The sequence below is a fragment of the Hemiscyllium ocellatum genome, chromosome 25, assembly GCF_020745735.1.
Source record: "Hemiscyllium ocellatum isolate sHemOce1 chromosome 25, sHemOce1.pat.X.cur, whole genome shotgun sequence".
Classification (NCBI taxonomy): domain Eukaryota; kingdom Metazoa; phylum Chordata; class Chondrichthyes; order Orectolobiformes; family Hemiscylliidae; genus Hemiscyllium; species Hemiscyllium ocellatum.
In genome coordinates, this window is record NC_083425.1 from 19,415,707 (window position 1) to 19,435,816 (window position 20,110).

A 20,110-nucleotide genomic window follows, 5' to 3' on the forward strand; every position below is an offset into this window, starting at 1 on the left:
AAGATGTTTCAGGCAAAAGCCCTTCATAAAAATCTCTCCACCCTGGAGGCTCCCTGCCTCCATTCCTGATGAAGGGCTTTAGCCCAAAACGTAGATTTTCCTGCTCCTCGGATGCTGCCTGACCTGCTGTGCTTTTCCAGCACCAGTCTAATCTAGACTCTGGTTTCCAGCATCTGCAGTCCTCACTTTTGCCTCTTTGAAACAACAGATGAAACAGCAAGGTTGGAGTCGAGATGGGTCTGGAAGTGGCAGTCCCTCAGAAAACGTTGCAATGTTAAATAGTGGTGCAACTCACTCCTACAGCATGTTGAAGACAAAGTCAACCAATGTAAATGTAAGCTTTATCATCAAGGTCACTGAGAGTTTAGGACAGTTCAGGAAAGGTATCCTGGAGATTTGCTCTAATTATACAGAAAAAAAAAATCAATAAAGCAATTTGATTAGGGAATGCAACAATGCACATTGTTTCATGCATCAATTATCTGATAGAATACTGTACACCCGGTGATGGCATCTCCCCCCCCATTTTCTGTGGCTCCACACAAAGGTCGCCTTGCTGATCTTTGAGGGGCCCTATTCTCTCCCTAGTTATCCTTTTGTCCTTACTATATTTGTAAAAACCCTTTGGATTCTCGTTAATTCTATTTGCCAAAGCTATCTCATGTCCCTGTTTTGCCCTCCTGATTTCCCTCCTAAGTATACTTCTACTTTCTTTATACTCTTCGAAGGATTCACTCGATCTCTCCTGCCTATACCTGACACATGCTTCATTCTTTTTCTTAACCAAACCCTCAATTTCTTTAGTCATCCGGCATTCCCTATACCTACCAGCCTTCCCTTTCAACCTCATAGGAATATACTTTCTCTGGATTCTTGTTAACTCATTTCTGAAGGCTTCCCATTTTCCAGCCGTCCCTTTACCTGCGAACATCTGCCTCCAATCAGCTTTTGAAAGTTCTTGCCTAATACCGTCAAAATTGGCCTTTCTCCAATTTAGGACTTCAAGTTTTAGATCTGGTCTATCCTTTTCCATCATTATTTTAAAACGAATAGAATTATGTCGCTGGCCCCAAAGTGCACCCCCATTGACACCTCAGTCACCTGCCCTGCCGTATTTCCCAAGAATAGGTCAAGTTTTGCACCTTCTCTAGTAGGTACATCCACATACTGAATCAAAAAGTTCTCTTGTACACACTTAAGAAATTCCTCTCCATCTAAACCTTTAACACTATGGCTAATATGGAGAATCTATGAGCTGAGCACTTTCACAGTGGACTGTCATTTGGATGTGCACATCTGCCCCAGCGCTATTTCAGTATATGTGTATTATTGCAACAATGCTATTAACCCTCTGAAAAATGCAAATATAATTTATCACTCAAGTGTGTTTAAAATTTGCAGTTAAAATTCACGAGAAGGAATTAAAAAAATACAGCTTTTAGAAATACTTACAATGATTTAAATGAAAATGTCAATTAAGTTGGGAGTACAGGTATGAAAAATGGGAAACTTTATAATTAATTTTCTTAAATAATACTTTATTCTTGCCTAAAAGGCATAAATATCCACAACATTTCCCTGTCATTCTCACAGGGAATGACAGTAATGCTGGTTTGAAACTGAAAAAGATGTATCAGAAAAGTTAAATAGTAAGACCAGTCGATACTGAAAAGTAATGAGCATTTGATTATTCAGAAACCATGATGGTGTCATCATTGATGTTCCTTGCAAATCAAGCAGTATGGCCCACCTGTACTAGTTAGTATATTGGATGGAAACCTGCAAGTCTCGTTCAAATTGATTTCGGAAGGAATGCACATTATGGTAATATCCTCCTTCCAAATCTGAACACTCTGTGAAGCTGCACAAAGTGGTTCTCTCACATTTAGCATCAACTGTCTACTGGCAAATGGAACCTGGATTAATCAGGACGGTATTATCCCCGCTGAAATCTAATTCCATGATTGTGGAGCAGGGTGGTTGTAACACACATAAAACTGGTGAACTTACAAGCAATGTATGAATAATCAGATTTGTGTGCAGTTAACTCTTTGTACACTGAATTTAAAATTATACCAACCTCATAAGAATATGTCAGAATGCTGCTGTCAGTCAAATACTAAAATTGAATTTGCTTGATATAATTCCTCTTAACTTGCAACGTAATAAAGCAAATACTCCTTTTAGTCGGCTAAATTCACTTTAGGATAAAATCTCTTAAATAAGTTGGGGAGAGCACTCCTGCCACATGACCATCACTAGACAAGAAGCCAAGGGCTTGATGTCTGACTCTGTCTAGGGCGTGGGTCTTTCAGGGAAGAGATTCATCTCTCCCTCAGCAACATCAGATGTTGTGGAACAGTGCAGAAGCAAAGTCATTGTGAGCAATGCCACAGCAGATCTCATTGCCTCTTTAAGATCACACTTTTCATAAGGAAATAACACATGCAAGTGTGATCTCACCTGCATGTCACAAAATGCTGATGTGTTTTAATTATGCATCCAATAATGCAAGTATCCAACTGGCTCAAGGTGAGTAAATTAATAAGGTGCACCTTGTCAGCAAGTACCAAGGAGCTTTAAGCAAGTGACAGAGAAGTGAGAATTCAAATTACTCCTGTCTCGTATTCAAAGTTAATCAGTCCAATCCAGTGAACAACAGAAAGTCAACATTTTGAAATGCTCAAATAATTGCAGAAATTTTATAGTGCCAATCTTAATTTTCATCAAGTTGAAATATAGTTATGTAACTGATAGTTATAATTTCTAATCATTGCATTGAAGATTTAAATAATGCTGTTATTGGGAATTTGGATTCTAAAGTAGAGGTCAATGGATTTTTGGTGATCAATCCTGTAAAGGTGCCTTTTTTTTTAGGGAAGGTTAGAAATGCAATTTTGAACAGTGAGTTCACAAAAGCATTTCCAGGATGCCATGTGGCTTAAGCTAAATGATTCAACAAGCTATCTAATGAGACAGCTACTCACTATTGTTGACTTGATTTCTTTTGCATCCAGGATCAGACGTTCCCAGAGGCAAAACAGGACAGCAGAAAGATATTTCCCAGGGCAGTGTCCAAACCAAAGCTAGAAAATTGCCTCAAGTTAGTTTGAGCAGAGCAGGTAGATAGGGTTAGAAAATTCCTGATGTTAGTAGGTTAGTAGATTCCTGATGAAGGGCTTATGCTCGAAACGCGATTCTCCTGCTCCTCGGATGCTGCCTGACCTGCTGTGCTTTTTCAGCACCACACTCTCGACTCTGATCTCCAGCGTCTGCAGTCCTCACTTTTTCCTGAGTTAGAAAAGCCCTTACCTTTTCTCAGGGCTTAATGAGGAAAAGTCAGTGAGTGGGCTTATTTGTCCATCTCGTGGAGAGAGGTAAGGGTCACATTTGATGAATGCATAGGAAATCACCAATAGAAAAGGTTTGTTGCCTTGTCCATTCAGTAAGTGATTTTAAAGTATAGATGGGATTGGAAAGGACATTGCTGTGGATAAAGGTTTTTTTTGCAGTTCATGATAGAATCCTTCAAAGTTGTCAGATAGATATATGAAACTAGTTTTGGTTTCTTTTCTTTTGTGTAATAAACATTGGCAGCTGTGTGTGAATAAGTTCAGTGGCTGACCATTACAGAGAAAAATTTGCAAATGCGAAACTTAGGATCTGACAGGCCAGGTTTCACTTGGGAATTTGACTTGTCCAGTTTTATCATCAGATGGGAACTTAACCAGAAAACTTTAAACAATAAGATACTATTCTAACTTATAGCACCTTCTAACTCAGAGGACAAGGGCAGCAGAGACTTGACCGTACCTCCCCCTGCAATTCTCTCTAGACAACACACCAGCCTGACTTGGATTTATATTGGTGTTCATTTACTACCTTTAGGTGAAAATCCTTACTAATAGCTTCTCCACACCTGAAGGACCACAGCTGTTGAGGATGTATTACAATGCTGTAAATTACACGAAACATTTGTCACAATAGCCTAGCTTATGTCACGAGTCTGTAAGTACTATGTTGGAGCTGAATTATTTCGTTTGTCTCCTTTCAATTCTGATTCCTGAGTTCCTCCTAACTGGCTGCAGTCCATAATGTCAATCATAAAAGCCCCCATCTCAGAGTTGGTGTCATCATTTACTACCATTCAATGACCATTCAGTGTAGTTTCACCCAAAATGCAGTGCAGACTTCAGAATATTAAATTATTCAAATGCTTTCAGATTTTTTTCCACAAATTAGTTATGCCTGTCCCTGGTTACTGCAGAGAAATGGAATGCATGCATCTAAAACATGCTGGTCACCCCTAGCCCACTTAGGGCATAGTTTTCGGTAGAAAGCATTCTCACAATCTCTTCAGCTACACTCTCCATGCACAGGAGTTTGCCCAATGCACAATTGTGTTTGTTTTTTTGCTGCCATGTGTCATGCATACACAGTATCTATACTCCATTCTGGATCTCACACAATGTCCAGAAAGCCAGGGTCCCTGTCTATTGGAACACGTTGTTATGTTGACCCACAGGATCCAGAAAATTTACTAAAACAGTCAACACTTTGGAAACTGCTGTTGGGGGAGTAAGCCTTGCTGAGTGCTACAATGAATCTTGTAGATGGAACTCATTGCCGTAACCGTACATCATTAGTGTCAGGAGTAAATGTTGAAGATGCTGGATGGTGATACCAATCAAGGAGGCTGCATTGTCTTGATTAAAGTTCTCTCTCGTACGTCTCTCTTATCACAAAGCTCTTGTCTGGTAAATGTTTAAACTATTTCAGAAAGCTACTTGTGAGAATTTTTATAATAGCATTTATTTGAAATAAGCCTTGGTGATCAGCCCGTGGACATCTCTGCAGAAGTTCCTCAGGGTACAGCCTCAGGCACAATGATCTTCAGATGCTTCATCATTGACCTTCTTTCCATCATACAAAAAAGATCAGAGATCAGAAGGACTTTGAAGCAAAAAAAGCAGTGATAATGAACTGCGTTTCCCCTTTTTCTTGGCCAATTAAAACATTTGTATTTTATTTGTCTAGATCGGTCTCCATGTCTGTAAGGGTTGAAGAAGATGTAGAGTTTAACCTAAAGGGTTATAAGTTAGTAAGTTCTTTTTTGTTCGAACTAACTTATTTGTACTGAACTGTAGCTTCTTGTAAAATACAGAAATCTGATTAATGCATTCTATTAATCTGAATTTAGCAAGGAAGTAAATTGGGAATTTTGAACAATTTTACAAAATTTTTACATTTTTTTTATAGCCCTGGGAATAGTCAGGTTTGACAATCAGCAAACTTTTCCAACTTGGCTGCTATACAAGCAACAGTGAAGGAATAGTGATACTTAATTCCAAGTCAGGGGACTGTGCAGCTTGGAGGGGAACGTGCAAATTACGGTGTTCCCATGTATCTGCTGCCCTCACGCTTCCAGGTGTTAGAGGTCATGGGTTTGAAAGGTGATGCCTGAGGAGTCCTGATGAGTAAAAATTTCTAAAAGGAACAGAACATGATAAATGCACCTGGATCCATAAACAAGTGCACAAAGAGTAATATCATGGAAGTTTCAGTAAACATTATAAATCACTGGTTTGAGCTCTGCAATAGTTTTGTACACAATTCCTGGCAGCACACTTTTGGAAAGTCTTGAGAAAGCGCAAAAACGATTTACTATAATTGTAGCAGGGATATGTTGAATTCTGCTAAATAAAGAGATGACTGGAGCTTGCGTTGTTTCCCTTAGATCAGAAAAGATTAAATAGCTAATCAATGGAAGTGTCTCAGTTAGTTAAGTGTTTTAGTGAGGTTTATCAGAAGAAACTGCTTTCACTGGCAGAAGGATAAATAACTAAAGGACACAGATTTAAGGTCATTGTGAGGAAAACACAGGCAGGATAAGCAATTTTTTTTTGTGTGTGTATATATATATATATATAGCTTTAAGATTTGGAAAGTCCAGCATCAAAATGTGGCTGGGTATGTCCAATCATAACTTCTAAAAGGTAACATGATCATTTTGGGAGGAAACATTATCGGGCCATTGAGGGGAAACACAGGATTGGTCTTTCACAGTGTCAACACCAGCACACTGAGCTGACTGGCCTTCTTCTGTGCTGTAAAATCCAATGGTTATAATGATCTTGAGGAATTGCAGCTCTTACTATACAGATATTTTAAGTATCTGATTGAGCTCTAAATTTCAAATTCACAACACCATTTTGTGCCAACCTGCAAAACCCAACCAATGTTAACCCAACAATTTTGAAAGCCCATTCCAGTCCTCAAAAGGCATAAAATTTCAAACTGACCTTGCATAAAAATAGTCCTGCACAAAGTTATTTCAATTTCTTCACTGCAATCTATGTTTGACAAAAGGAAAATGGTTTTGTATTTCTATACAATACAGTACAGCACAAGAATAGGCCTTTCGGCCCATCAAGTCTGCGCCGATTCCTAATGCTTATTTAGACCTATTTATTGCGCATGCATGGTTTCTACCCCTCTGCTCACTTCCCTTCATGTGTCTATCAAGATACGCTTTAAACGTTGATAATGTGCCTGCTTCCATCATCACCACTGACAGTGTGTTCCAGGCACCAACCTGTGCGAAACATTTTCTCCACATTTCTCCACTAAACTTTCCTCCTCTCAACTTGAACCTGTGCCCCCCTGTAGTTCACCTTCCCAGCCATGGAAAAAGTTTCTGAAAATCCACCCAATCTATGCTTCTCATAATTTTGTCGACCTCTATAGATCACCCTTCTGCCTCCGTCTTTCCAGTGAAAAAAATCCAAGTTTATCCAACCTCCAGGTTATTGAGAGAAATTCCAATTGACTTTCCTCACACAGTTTTGGCATCAGCAAAATGTGTCATTCTGGTCTTGAAGAGTAATTTTTTGAATTCTCAAAATCAACTTCCTGAAATCATTCCACAGCCTTTAATCTTAAGGCAACCCTGAATATAATTATTCGCCTACCTGATTGTAATAAGAAACATAATGTTCTACTCTGAACTGGAATGATTTTTCACAAGCAACAAAAGATGTCCAACACAATTAACTTAAATTATCTTAATAGGTTTTCCCAGCTGTCACTGAAAGTCTGTAAACCCATAGAATTAATTAGTAATATAAGCCTTTTAATTGTTGTCACTACCTTGATTTTCACAATGTTGATCATTGGAAAGAGTATCGCTCCAGCATGAGTCAGTAGCTGACAAGAAGCACATTTCTTCCAGGATTAAACAACTAAACACTCTAGAAAATTGAGAGCCCGAAATGCTGCAAGTTAAAGAATTAAGCTGCAACTTCCTGATACTGTCGCACTAAATTTTGCAAATTTAGTTATCTCTGACCAGCCACAATTACAGGGTTTGCACAGGAAAAAGAGAAATAACAAATATCCAACAGGACCACTGGATTCCTAAAATGTTCACTGCAAGTCTGGTTCTGAAATTCTAATTTTGATGCCAGCATGCTGGAAGTCACTTCTTTGTGCTTTTTAATTGGAACTCCTTCCTTAAAATCGGACTTAACAAGGAAGTGTGAGATTATTGTCACTTGCAATCTGTACAACCCACACCTCCTCAATGGTCCTCTCCTCCCAATCTTAAGGTGGTCACAGTTATTCTCTGACATGAGCTCTGTGAATCATTGCTGCTTCACTTTGTGGCTCAGCATGACGAAAAACATCACAATCTTGTACCCTGTATTACGATACAGTTACTTCAGGTAAGTCTTAAATTTAAAAAAGAAATCCCAATATGGGATACCATTAGGATTGTGATTAAAGTTTCAGCAAATGTTGCTGTACCTTTAGATCAAAGCAATTTCTTCCAGTTGTGACACTGCCAAGAATATTACTATCATTAATTTGTTCAAAAATATTTCACAGAAGGGGCCACAATCGAACTCCCAACTCATAAAATAATCCCAATAGATAAAATAATCTTACAAGGTGGGTTTTGGCTCAGGTTTCCTTAACCACTCTTTCCCCAAAAACACTGACTGATACCAACAGTGTCTGATGCTGAGGCCCCAGATAATGAATGGCACATATACAGCTATTCAGCCCATCAGATCTGACACTCTTCAGGACCTCTCCCAAGGGATCTATCTTCAGCACAAATGCAAAAAGCATTGCTGCTAATGATAGCACACACATGCTCACTCACATTTCAATTCATATGCAATGTCAATCGAGCAGACTCCAGTCAAAATCGTTAGAAAAGACGTCAGCACGTAGCCTGACTGCTATCCTCCAATAATACAATTAAAGCAACACAATCCAGGACTGAACCTGGGCCTTCAGTGATTTGAACGACTCAACACTATAATAGCGTCAGCATGTTTCCACTGGTCGCAGTGTCATTTCAAAGAATCCAGGTTTGAAGCTCCGTTCCAAACAAAAGTCAACACTGGCAATTCAGTGCCATGTTGAAGGAGTGTTTCACACTTGGAGGTGCGTTTATTTTGATGAAACACTTAACCAAGGCCTCATCTGCTTGCTTAGATGGAGTAACAACAATCCTGAAGAGCCAGGAAGTTATCTGTGGTGTTTTGCTGAATATTTGTCACTCAGTCTGTACAGAAAGTAGATTATCTGGTCATTATTGCATTGTTGTTTTGATACTCGCTTGCTTACACAAATTCGGTGTTAGCAAAACATTGGAGACATTGGTGTTTTTGAAAAGCACTACGAAGATTCAAATCATTCTATTTTTACTTTCAGTGCATTTGCTTCACAGAGCTAACGGACAGCTTAGTGTTAAACCGAGAAACTTCACAATTGGTATTCAAGAGACCTTCAGAAATTCTTAAAGTTTAGCTCTTATACTCTCTCATGTCACCAAAATGAATTAGTACCTAGTAAAATCACACAGCAGAATTTATTATTAAACAGATATGGAATCCTCCCATTTATCATGAAGATTCATTAATTTTCAGCTGCAATGCAGAAGGTAGTTAAAACATAACTCTGCCTGTTTTTACTTAATTTAACAAGAACTCTATCAGAGAAATGCCAAGGCAGTCTAACTGGGAAGTAAATGGCTGAATAATTTACTTTCAGTCTTAACTGTGGCCAACTTCCGACTTAATTGTATCATGCAGACCTTGCAAAAAGGATGCAAATCACAAATGTTGAGACACTCTACAGTTACTCCAGGTAAGCCTTAAAATTAAAATAAAAATCTCATACAGACATTGTGAAGTGAAAGAACGGAAGGAAATAATTAAATACTACTAGGTAGTCGACAAGAGAGTTCACTCTGGAGTTCTGACATTGCTCACCTCAACTCAGAATGAAGAGGTGAATAATCTATTGTCACATATATCTTGAAGGTACAGTGAAAAGTGTTCTGTCACCGCAATCTGGCACTATTTTGATGTACACTAAGGATAATAAGAAATTACTTAAATTAAAGTTTCTTCTTCTGTTCAAACTGGGGTCTCAAGCATGGCTTCAGCGTTTATACAAGGTGCACCTCAAGGAGTCCCACTCCAGGAACAGCAACAACAATGCCAATGTGTCCGGAGACCCCAGCTCGGCTGTCACCACCACCTCATGACACTGCCAAGAGTCCAGGTTCTGGATCTACTCCTACCACCAAGAATCCTGGTTCTGGGCCTACTCCCACCACCAAGAATCCAGGCTCTGGGCCTACTCCCACCACCATGAATCCAGGCTCTGGGCCTACTGTCACCAGGAGTCCCCACTCCAGGCACTGCCGCTGCCAGGAGTCCAGGTGCCAGGCCTGGTCACCAGCTCTTCATCATCCCATTCCACATTCCAAGATTCCCTTCTTTTGTTTCATAAAATGTGGGTAACTTGGGTAGAGATGGGCCTTTGTTTTGATAATATTAGATAGGATTAACAGGACTAAGTTTCCAGTTTTGCCAACAATGGATCATTCTATGAACCAAGCTAGAATTTGCAATCTCTTTGAAACAATTCATGATTGGCCCCTAGAATTTCCATTGTAATGTGATCTGCTCCATATAAACTATATTTGCCATCTGGAGGTTGCGATAAATTACACTGCACGAGTCCTTTGTTTAAATAATGAAAGGATACGTTCAGTGAATGAGAGTACCTTTTTGATTCACTCCCTTCTTTATTCAAGATGTGAAAACAAGAGAAATTGGAAGATAAAACTGGAGACATACCTCATCAAAACAGAAGCAATTGCAAACTAAACATTGAAAAAGAATGTCACCATGAGCAATGGATATATTTTTTTCTACATGCATTTGGAAGTGCACAGTTTTCAGTTCGCTTTCAGAGCCCTGTTAATACATTGATGTGTATTACCTGTGTCCAACTACCACGTGGTCTTGCTCCACTTCAAGCACGTCAGAAATTCTGTCAGCATTCTCTGACTGCTTCACTCATGAAGCACATTGACTTGTGTGAAAGCAAAATATGTTTCCTGCTTGTACACAAGATGTGGGCATCATGAGAAGGCCAATATCTATTGCTCACAGCTATACAACTGAGGAAGGGCAATCAACATCCTTACTGTGAAAATAAAACCAGAAAAACTGCAGATACTGGAAATCAAACTCAATCAGAAATTGTTGGGAAAAACTCAGCTGGTCTGGCAGCAACTGCGGAGATAAATCAGAGTTACATTTCGGGTCCTTAGAACTTAGAATCGCTACGGTGTGGAAACAGGCCTTTTGGCCCAACAAGTCCTCTGAAGAGTATCCTACCCAGGCTCATTCCCCTTCCCTATTACTTTACATTTCCCCATGACTAATACACCTAACCTACACATCCTTGAACAGCATGGGGCAATTTAGCATGGCCAATTCACCTAAACCGCACAGCTTTGAACTGTGGGAGGAAACAGGAGCACCCAGAAGAAACCCAAGCAGACAGAGGGAGAATGTGTAAACTCCACAGACAGTCACCTGAGGCTGAAATCGAACCTGGGTGCCTAGCACTGTGAGGCAGCAGTGCTAACCACCGGGCCAGTGTGTCACCCCGTGGGTCCAGTGATCCTTCTTCTGAAGTGATGGTTGCATTGCTCACAAGTCACTGCTGGGGGTTTAAAGTCACATGTAAGGATGTAAGGAGAGCGCATTTCTTTACAAAAGGACCACTTAGGTTTCTCTGACAATCTGGCTGTTTCACAGTCACCAACGGTGATCAAGGCCTTTTAATTCCAGAATTAGTACTTAATAGAATTTCTCATAAGACTTAGTAAGATTTGATACCTTACCTCTGGATTACTAGTGCAGTAAAGAAACACTATGCTAACGTAGCCCTTCACACCATAGAAACAGCAGAAAGGAAAAGGCAGTGAAAAACTGAGCTAAAATCCAAAAAACTCAGCGATGGTTGTACTGTTCAGATCATGATTCTTGATAGCTGGTATGCAAATCAAATGATCTTTACAGGGAGAGTATGGAAATGCATCACATGATGAGCTTGACAATTCACATGAAGAAACTTAGAGCTGGATTTTCCAAGCCCTGAGCAGGAACATAGCAGTGTTCCGCCTTGGGATAGCTTCCTGACTATGCAGGAGACATTTCTGCTGCCAATTTATATGTTTAAGGTCCTAAGTAGGGGTGATGTAGAGGATTTGCTAGTTGCAGCAGCTGGCAACAATGTGTGGAAAATTATCTGCCACACTCTGGGCGAACCACCGGAACCAGGATTGCAGTCCTCTTTTATTCAGCCTGATTGACTGACCCTTCCATGTACAAGCACCCTTGCAAACTCTGAGTTGCTTCAGCAGCAGCACACCTACCCGCAAGGCATCACAGCATCAGCCCTCTGTCCTGCAGCATCGATAGCCAGTGTGCCAAGCTCCATTCTACTGGGAATATCCATGTAGCAGTGAAAATGTGGCCTTCAGAGGGTGGGTTTTTGGTATTGACACAGTCTGCATGAGAATCCTGTCCTGGACATCTAAAACTTTCTAACTGGCAAATGCAAAAACCCTTATCTGCCTTAATACAGAACGTCTGAAGCAGTGGAAAAGCTGTACTGCACTGAGATTATTTGTGAAAAGACACAAATAGATTAAAACTTTGCTTGTTTCTTTAAAGAAAGAAGACAGTCCATAAAACATGATGCAGAGAATTGTTACATTCAACTTGTTTTCATTAGCATACGGTTACATTACATGTTGAGGCAAGACTGACACTGCAAGGAGACCATTCACATCAAACAAGAACAACATCTTTTCAACAAAGATGTGCCATCACTGTCACAGAAACAGCGAGAGGTCCTCTCTTTAAGGAACTAGAAGGGATTTACAACTCAGCTGATGTACACAATATTTCTACAAATGTACACACATACATACAATATGTAAAAAAAAATTGAACCTTTCATCTTGCAAGATAGGTAATATCAATGTTCTTACCTTAAGCACAATGGGTTTGCAATTCTGATTTGACAGGCATTCACTACTTTATTGTCCAGAAAATAAGAGAGGACACTCCACCAGCAGATGTGCAGAAGGAGCTGAGTGACAGCTCTCGGCTATCAAGTTCCTTAACAAATAACTTTTGGCAGCACCCACAAAGCCAGTCGCATCTCGGTGATTCATTCACGGGGGAAGCAATGGTGTAACAGAATTATTGCTGAACTACAAATCCAGAGACTCTCAAATCCTGGGGAGCCGGGTTCAAATCCCATACAGTGGCAACAAGGGCAGGTCAGCGGCAAGGAATTCTACAATAATTAACTTCCCTCCTGGCTCTTCAAAGCCTGTCCACTATCTACAAGGCACCAGTCAGGAGAGTGATGGAATACTCCCCACTTGCCTGGATGAAATCTGATATACCATGACTGGTCTGATCATCTTTAAATCTACTTTCCTGCCTTATCCCCACAACCCCAATTCCTTTAATTTTTAGAACTCTGTCTCAACCTACACTCAACAACCCAGCCTTGATAGCTCTCAGTGTCATAAAGTCACAGAGATGTACAGCACAGAAACAGACTCTTCGATCCAACTCGGCCATGCCGACCAGATATCCTAAACTAATCTGGTCCCATTTTCCAGCATTTGGCCCATATCCCTCTTCCTGATGAAGGGCTTTTGCCTGAAATGTCGATTTTCCTGCTCCTCGGATGCTGCCTGACCTACTGCACTTTTCCAGCACCACTCTGGTTTCCAGCATCTGCAGTTCTCACTTTTACCATATTCCCCTAACCCCTTCCTATTCATATACCCATCCTGATGCCTTTAAAATGTTGTAATTGTACCAACATCCACCACTTCCTCTGGCAGCTCATTCCATACATGTACCACCTTCTGCATGAAAAAGTTACCCCTCAGGTCTCTTTTGTATCTTTCCCACCTCATCCTAAAGGAATGTCCTCTCGTTCTGGTTCCCAATGACTCCAGGGAAAAGCCTTTGTCTATTTATTCTATCCATGCCTCTCATTTTATAAACCACTATAAGGTCACCCCTCAGCCTCCAATGTTCCAGGGAAAACAGCCCCAGCCTATTCACCCTCTCCCTATAGCTTAAGTGGTAAAGAATTCCACAGATTCATTACTCTCAAAAAACAAATTTCTCCTCAGCTAACTTAAATGGGTGACTCCTTATTCTGAGATTATGCCTCCTGGTGCTAGACTCTCCAGAAGAGGAAGCAGCCTTTCTGCACCTAACCTGTCAAGCCCCCAAAGAATCTTATACATTTCAATAAGGCTTCCTTTTATACCCATAAACTCCAATGAGTACAAGCCCAACCTATTCAACCTCAAAAGACAGTCCTTCCAACCCTGGATCAACCTTGTGGGCCTCCTTGAGATGCCAGAAGGAGCAGTGCTCCAAAAGCTTGTGTTTTCAAATAAATCCATTGGACTATAACCTAGTGTTGTGTGATTTTTTGACCTTGTCCAACCCAGTCCAACCCCGGCTCCTCCACATTAAGTATACCTTTCCTTCGAGAAGGGGACCAAAACTGTTCACAGCTGAACTTGAAAAATATATGACCATTCCTCCACTGGCGGTGAGTGAAAATCCTGAAAGTCCATCCCTAAGGGCATTGTGAGCCTATGGAGTGCAGCTGTTCAAGAAGACAGTTCACCACCACCTTCTCAAGGGCAACTAAGGATGGACAATAAATGCAGGCCAGCCAATGATGCCAGATAAATAAAAATAAGTAATCCAGCTGTGGCCTAACTGGGGTCTTGTACAGTTTTAATAAGACTTCCCTATTTTTATGTTCTGCTCCCTTTTCAGTAAAGGCTGACATTCCATTTGCCTTCCCAATTACTCACTAAACCTGGATAATAGCTTTCCTTGATTCATGTACAGGGACTCATAAATCCTCCTGTGCTGCAGCTTTCTGCAGTCTTTCCTTGTTTAAATAATATTCATCTCCTCAGCTATTTCAATGGAAATAATGTTGCCTACCCTACAAACTACTCCAGTTATCACTTAATATAACAAAGTTGTAGTAAATATCATCAGAGTAAATAATGCAGCTGCTCAGTGAATTGCTCTTGGAGATGAGAACCATGTGTTCCAGGCACAATTGCACTCCAACCTTGTGCTTGTCCTTGAAATGCTATCAGATGGACTTGTTCTTTTTTTAGCATTTAGTGAGCTAGTTTTGGGAATAGTGTCAAAGCATTACACATGAGGCTTTAAATCTCTCTTCAAGGAGACTAAACACTACTAACAGTCTGTTAACCATATCACAGAGAATTTACAAATTAAAGACATGCACTTGGGAGCAGAGATTGGCAAATATTCTACTGATTAAATACACAGATGCTTTGAACATCTTCAGTAATATTTTTTGTAATCACTAATGATGTGATAATCACGTTTTAACAGCAGGTTAGTCACACCACATAGTGGAGAGTACAGGTGGTACTGTACAATGGATGAGTAATTTTGGGGGAATCCAAGTATGATCTGATTGACTAGAATGAACAATGATTCATTAATGAAAGATGTTGTCTCCTAATTAAGTGAGTAACAAGACAGCAGCAGATGGACATCGTCTGATTGACTCCCTTTCCAGTTAAATACCTGGAAGTATTGGGTCCTAGAGACTACTTTATCAGCCCTTGAATTTTCTGCCTGAAATGACATAATCTTCAATCCTTGCCTATCTTTGAAAGGCTAGATAAATTGAAATGACAGGTAAATCCAGTGACCTTACTGATCTTGCCCTGTAATATGATGTTCAATTCAACATAACAGGTTATAGATTCTAGCCATGTACTACATGAAATAGATTTTCCCCATGTCACCTCCCACCCTTTTGCCTTTTACCTTAAATCAGTGCCATCTGGTCCACAACATAGGGCAGCACGGTGGCTCAGTGGTTAGTACTGCAGCCTCATAGAGCCAGAGACCCGAATTTGATTCCATCCTCAGGCAATTGGCTGTGTGGAGTTTGCACATACTCCCTGAGTGTGCACGGGTTTCCTCCAGGTGCTCCTGTTTCCTTCCACAATCCAAAAATGTGCTAGTCAAATGGGTCGGCCATGCTAAATTGCCTATAGTGTTAAGTGCATTAGTCAGAGGGAAATGAGTCAGGGTGGGTTACTCTTTGTGGACTTATTGCATTGTTTCTACACAGTAGGGAATCTAATCTAAAAATTTCCAAAAGTGGGAATATTGTGTGGATTTCCTCCGGGTGCTCCAGATTTCTCCCACAGTCCAAAGATGAGTCTTCAGGGACGTGTGGGTTAGTGCATTAGTCAGGGGTAAATAGATCTGGGAGGGTTACTCTTCAGAGGGTCAGTGTAGACTTATTGAGCCAAATAGCCTGTTTCCATATTGTAATGGTTCTATGGTGTATGATATTGCTACTTCTGCACACCATCAGCTTACACACTTCGCTATAACAGGCAGGACAATGAATGAATATTAAAACAGTTTTGGGAAATTCATCTCTGGCACATGGAAATGATCTAACAAGTTCCAGGAAATCCCAGAGGTCAAACAGCACAATCCTTTTAACCTACCACCACCGAACCTCAATTATCCATATCCAACAGGCAGCCATTTTATCAGGAAAGTTTCACTGCATCACTGCATTGAATTTCAGGCCAGTTAGTAAAACAAAAATTGTTTTTGGAAAGGAGATAACATCATCAAGTTTTCAAATGATGTGCCTTAGATATTTCTCTGTGCCCTTTAAACATCTTTTGAAGGCATTTTACTTGTCTATTCTTGATACACTTGACATTTTAACAACAAGACTTCACTGAGACACCGTAAAAACTCATTTGTTAGTATGATCACAGCTATGAAAGAACACAACCAGTTATTCAGTGTTGTGTCTGTGTGTGCAATAGCTTGGAACAGATACAAAGAACAATCTAGGTAGTAAACAGAATTAGGAATAATGAAAAATATATAATACCACTGGAGACTTGTAACTGGATGATTATTTGTGTAAAATGGATGCACTTGGATATATTTTACACAATATAGTGGTGCTGCAAGTCAACAGAAAAGCTGCTTGCAATACCGGCTTCAAGCTGATACAGAAACAAATGTGCAGCCAGAATTAGAACAAAAAAAACCTTCAATAATTCATCAGTTTATATCATGTATCTTGAAATTTTATTCACTTCTTTCATTTAAGATCCCGAGTCTGATGATTAAAGATTTGAAGTACAATTAAACTGGAACTTAATAAAGAGTAGCCATTGTTTGCAATTGGAATCAAATTTAAAGCAGATAAGATGCCGGATGTGCAGAGATGCAATAAAATGGATACACACAAGGGAAAGAAGTCTAAAATAACAAACACAACTACAATACCCAGGATATCTTCAAATGGCGACACTTATTAAAGCAACCTTTGTTTCAGCACTATATTTCACTGCAATAAAGGAAAATCGAGATTTATCGCTATAATTTATATTTTCCAGCCACAGCTCTGCAATTGGCTCAGATGGAAATCAGTTAATAATATCACAGAGGTTCACAATTTTCCCTTCAGCCTACGTTGCCTAAATTGCCCACCCATTTATATTTGCTTTCACCTCTGAAGTGTTTTGTGATAAGATAATTGTTTCCACATAATTGTGTTCCATTATGTGAGCGTGTTTGCATCAGATAAAACCTCTCTTTGCAGCATCACTAACTTACTATAAATTTCTCATGACAAACTTCCGGATGAATAACACTTTGTCTCTTTTATCTATAAGCTAAGCAAACGAAAATATAACTTAAAAAAACACAATGGTGCACAAGGAGATCTGGAAAGTTAGAGTGTCTCAAGTCAGTGTTGAGGTGCATGCATGCTGAGATACAAGTTAGTGCAATGTTAATGCACTAGGGTGATGGTGGTATAGTGGTGAGCATAGCTGCCTTCCATGCAGTTGACCTGGGTTTGATTACCAGCCATCGCAGTGTTGTGGTTTCTAAACAGACTTTTAGGGGGCACTGTCATTCAGTGGTTAGCACTGCTGCCTCACAGCGCTAGGGACCTAGGTTCAATTCCCGCCTCGGGCGACCATCTGTGTGGAGTTTGCACGTTCTCCCTGTGTCTGCGTGGGTTTCCTCCGGGTGCTCCGGTTTCCTCCCACAATTCAAAGATGTGTAGGTCAGGTGAATTGGCCATGCTAAATTGCCCGTAGTGTTAGGGGCATTAGTCAGGGGTAAATATAGGGTAGGGGAATGGAGCTGGGTGGGTTACTCTTTGGAGAGTAGGTGTGGACTTTTTGAGCCAAATCTAATCTAATCTAATCTAATCTAATTGTCCTAATTCCCTGTATGGCATGACTCAACCTGAACTGGCCGGTGTCCAGTTGATCAATCCTCACAAACTCTCAAGAGTGGAGGAAACAGGAGTACAAAAGAAATCAAATCACATTGGGTTGTTGGTTCATCAAGAAAGATGCAAAAAAACACAAAGGACTCGTTGCTCTTAAGATGTCACGGGATGGTGAAAGGAATAGGATCTTGATGAGAAAAATGCCTGAAGCAGAGAATGCATTATATAGTTTCAATATTTGACACCTAAATATTGCAAGTGGCCCAGCAGCTAACTTACAGCTATTAATGCTCCTAATAAAACACAACATCTCATCACGTACTGAGAAATGCAAATACAAATATTGTGGCCAATACTGATGTCATTCATTATCAAAGCACTTGCACCTCACACACCTTCTCTTACCTCTCTGATTAAAATGTTCTATGTACCTATAAGGAAATAGATTCAGTTTTCATAGATATCACTGCAGCTGATGACCAGGCTACAGCAATGTACACTCCCTCCATTGTCTACCCAGTTTCCACAGCAAACTTCTGTTCATGGATGGGGAGAAAAAGAAATGTCCCAGAAGCTATAGTCAGTGACATAATCTATTTCTAAATGATCTGCGAATACAGAAGTTCTCTTCAACCTTATTTTCCCTTCTTCATTTAGTCGCAGTGCTTCCACTTAAACTCTAGTTTTTTGATTACTTTTGCTGAAAACACATCACAGCCTAAAAATGTAGGAGGGGGATGGTAAATTCATTAATACTGGCAGAGGTTAACTTAAAGTGTTTAATTTATCAAATGTTATAGGTAGCCCAGACTGAGCCCAGACTAAGGGTCCACATTTTTAAACTTTCTGCATTAGACCCTAATCAGAGTCCTTGTCATTTATCCAGTGAATTACTACAGCCACTGATCTCTGGAACAGTCAAAGCAGACTCAAAGCATTAACATTGTTTCTCTCGCCACAGAGGCTGCCAGACCTGCTGAATATTTCCAGCACTTTTTGTCTTCATTTCCAAAATTCAGCATCCACATAATTCGCTTTTTATTATTTGGTATAATAGTAACTGTATGATTTCACTTTCTACCTAAAGCCTTTCACTGTACAAGAGGCTCTTAACCAGCCCCTACATGTTGATTTCGAGGTGGATTCAAATGGTCATACCTTCCAGAGTTGCCTGCATGGCCATTTGATGAAATGGACTTTATTTTCAATCTCATTTTGAAAAGGCTCAGCTGGAGTTCACTGTTTCTTACCTGGGATGTTGTGTATAGTGATGGCAAGAATGAGTAAGATGATGCGCTTCCAACTGCTTTGTTCTGAAGTGGATCTTGGATGACTGACTGCAGTCAAACCCTCTGAGTAGTTGGGCTGCTGTGTCCTTTTTCTCTGATAGACTTCTCCATTGTCTACTTTCTCTGAAATGAAAAGAAAACCAATGAGAATGCTAAAAGAAAGATTCTGTAGGACAATTTTTACTTGTCACCTTAAATCAGATTCAATTCTGAATTCATGATTACCATTTTCAAGATTTTTTAAAAAAGTATAACTGGAAATCTTTACAGATTTTCCAGAGACAAAAGATGGTAAGTAGGCAATCTTTTCAAGCGGTTAAAAACACAACGCAGAGTATAAAGGGCAAACATCTCCTTTCTCTGCTCGTTGAAAACATTCCAACTATAATGAGTTTAGGCCCTTCTTCATAGGAACACTCCACAGCAGTGACGCAAATACAAAAATAAAATTAGGCCAAGCAATGACCCATATTCTACCTTTCTTGACCAAGATAGCTACAGAATAAAGACACGGCTTCTTCCCAGATTCACACAAGGATGTAAAACTTACTGAGTCCAACATTTACTCAGCTGTGTATTGTCAGTGTAACTGACTCATAAAGCCTATCATCCAATCTGTCTGTGACCTTCGACCTAGTGGAATTTCTGGCAGAGGAGAGTAAGACATCCTCAGCATGACTGTGGCCCTTAGTTACAACACACTAGGCTGAGGGAGCTAGTTCAAACTCCAAGGTCAGACTTCACTAAAGGGCTGGCTCCATCCAGCCAAGCTGTGGAACCCAGGACTACCCCTTGAGACAGTGGGAGGAAGAAGCCTCTGAAGGCAAACACGTGGCATGGTTGAAAATTAGTCGCAAATCGAATCTCCCATTTGTCAATATATTATCACTTTACATTATCAGCTGTCTGGTCAGCTCTCATTTTAGCTGCAGCTTCACAAGAAAGAAGCAAGTGAAGCTGCCTTTCCTTAGCGCCCCACAATGTTCAAACCCAAGGAGTGAAACTCTCTACCCAGTGCCCATCTTGTCAAGGTAGAACGAGGGAGCATCAGATGATTTCAAGCCTCCCAGTAGTTTTTTTTACATTAACTTTTATTCAGAAAAGGAAAA

At 40.2% G+C, this 20,110-nt stretch overlaps 1 protein-coding gene across 3 annotated transcripts in view; it reads right to left on the minus strand.

Annotated features, from left to right (window-relative positions):
- Window positions 1-20,110, minus strand: part of LOC132828007 (zinc transporter ZIP11-like) — a 711,835-nt gene that overhangs the window by 346,515 nt on the left and 345,210 nt on the right. For all 3 annotated transcript variants that reach the window (XM_060844870.1, XM_060844869.1, XM_060844868.1), the window contains exon 5: window positions 18,963-19,124. In XM_060844870.1, coding sequence (XP_060700853.1) covers window positions 18,963-19,124 — 162 coding nt within the window. The remainder of the gene's footprint in view (window positions 1-18,962; window positions 19,125-20,110) is intronic.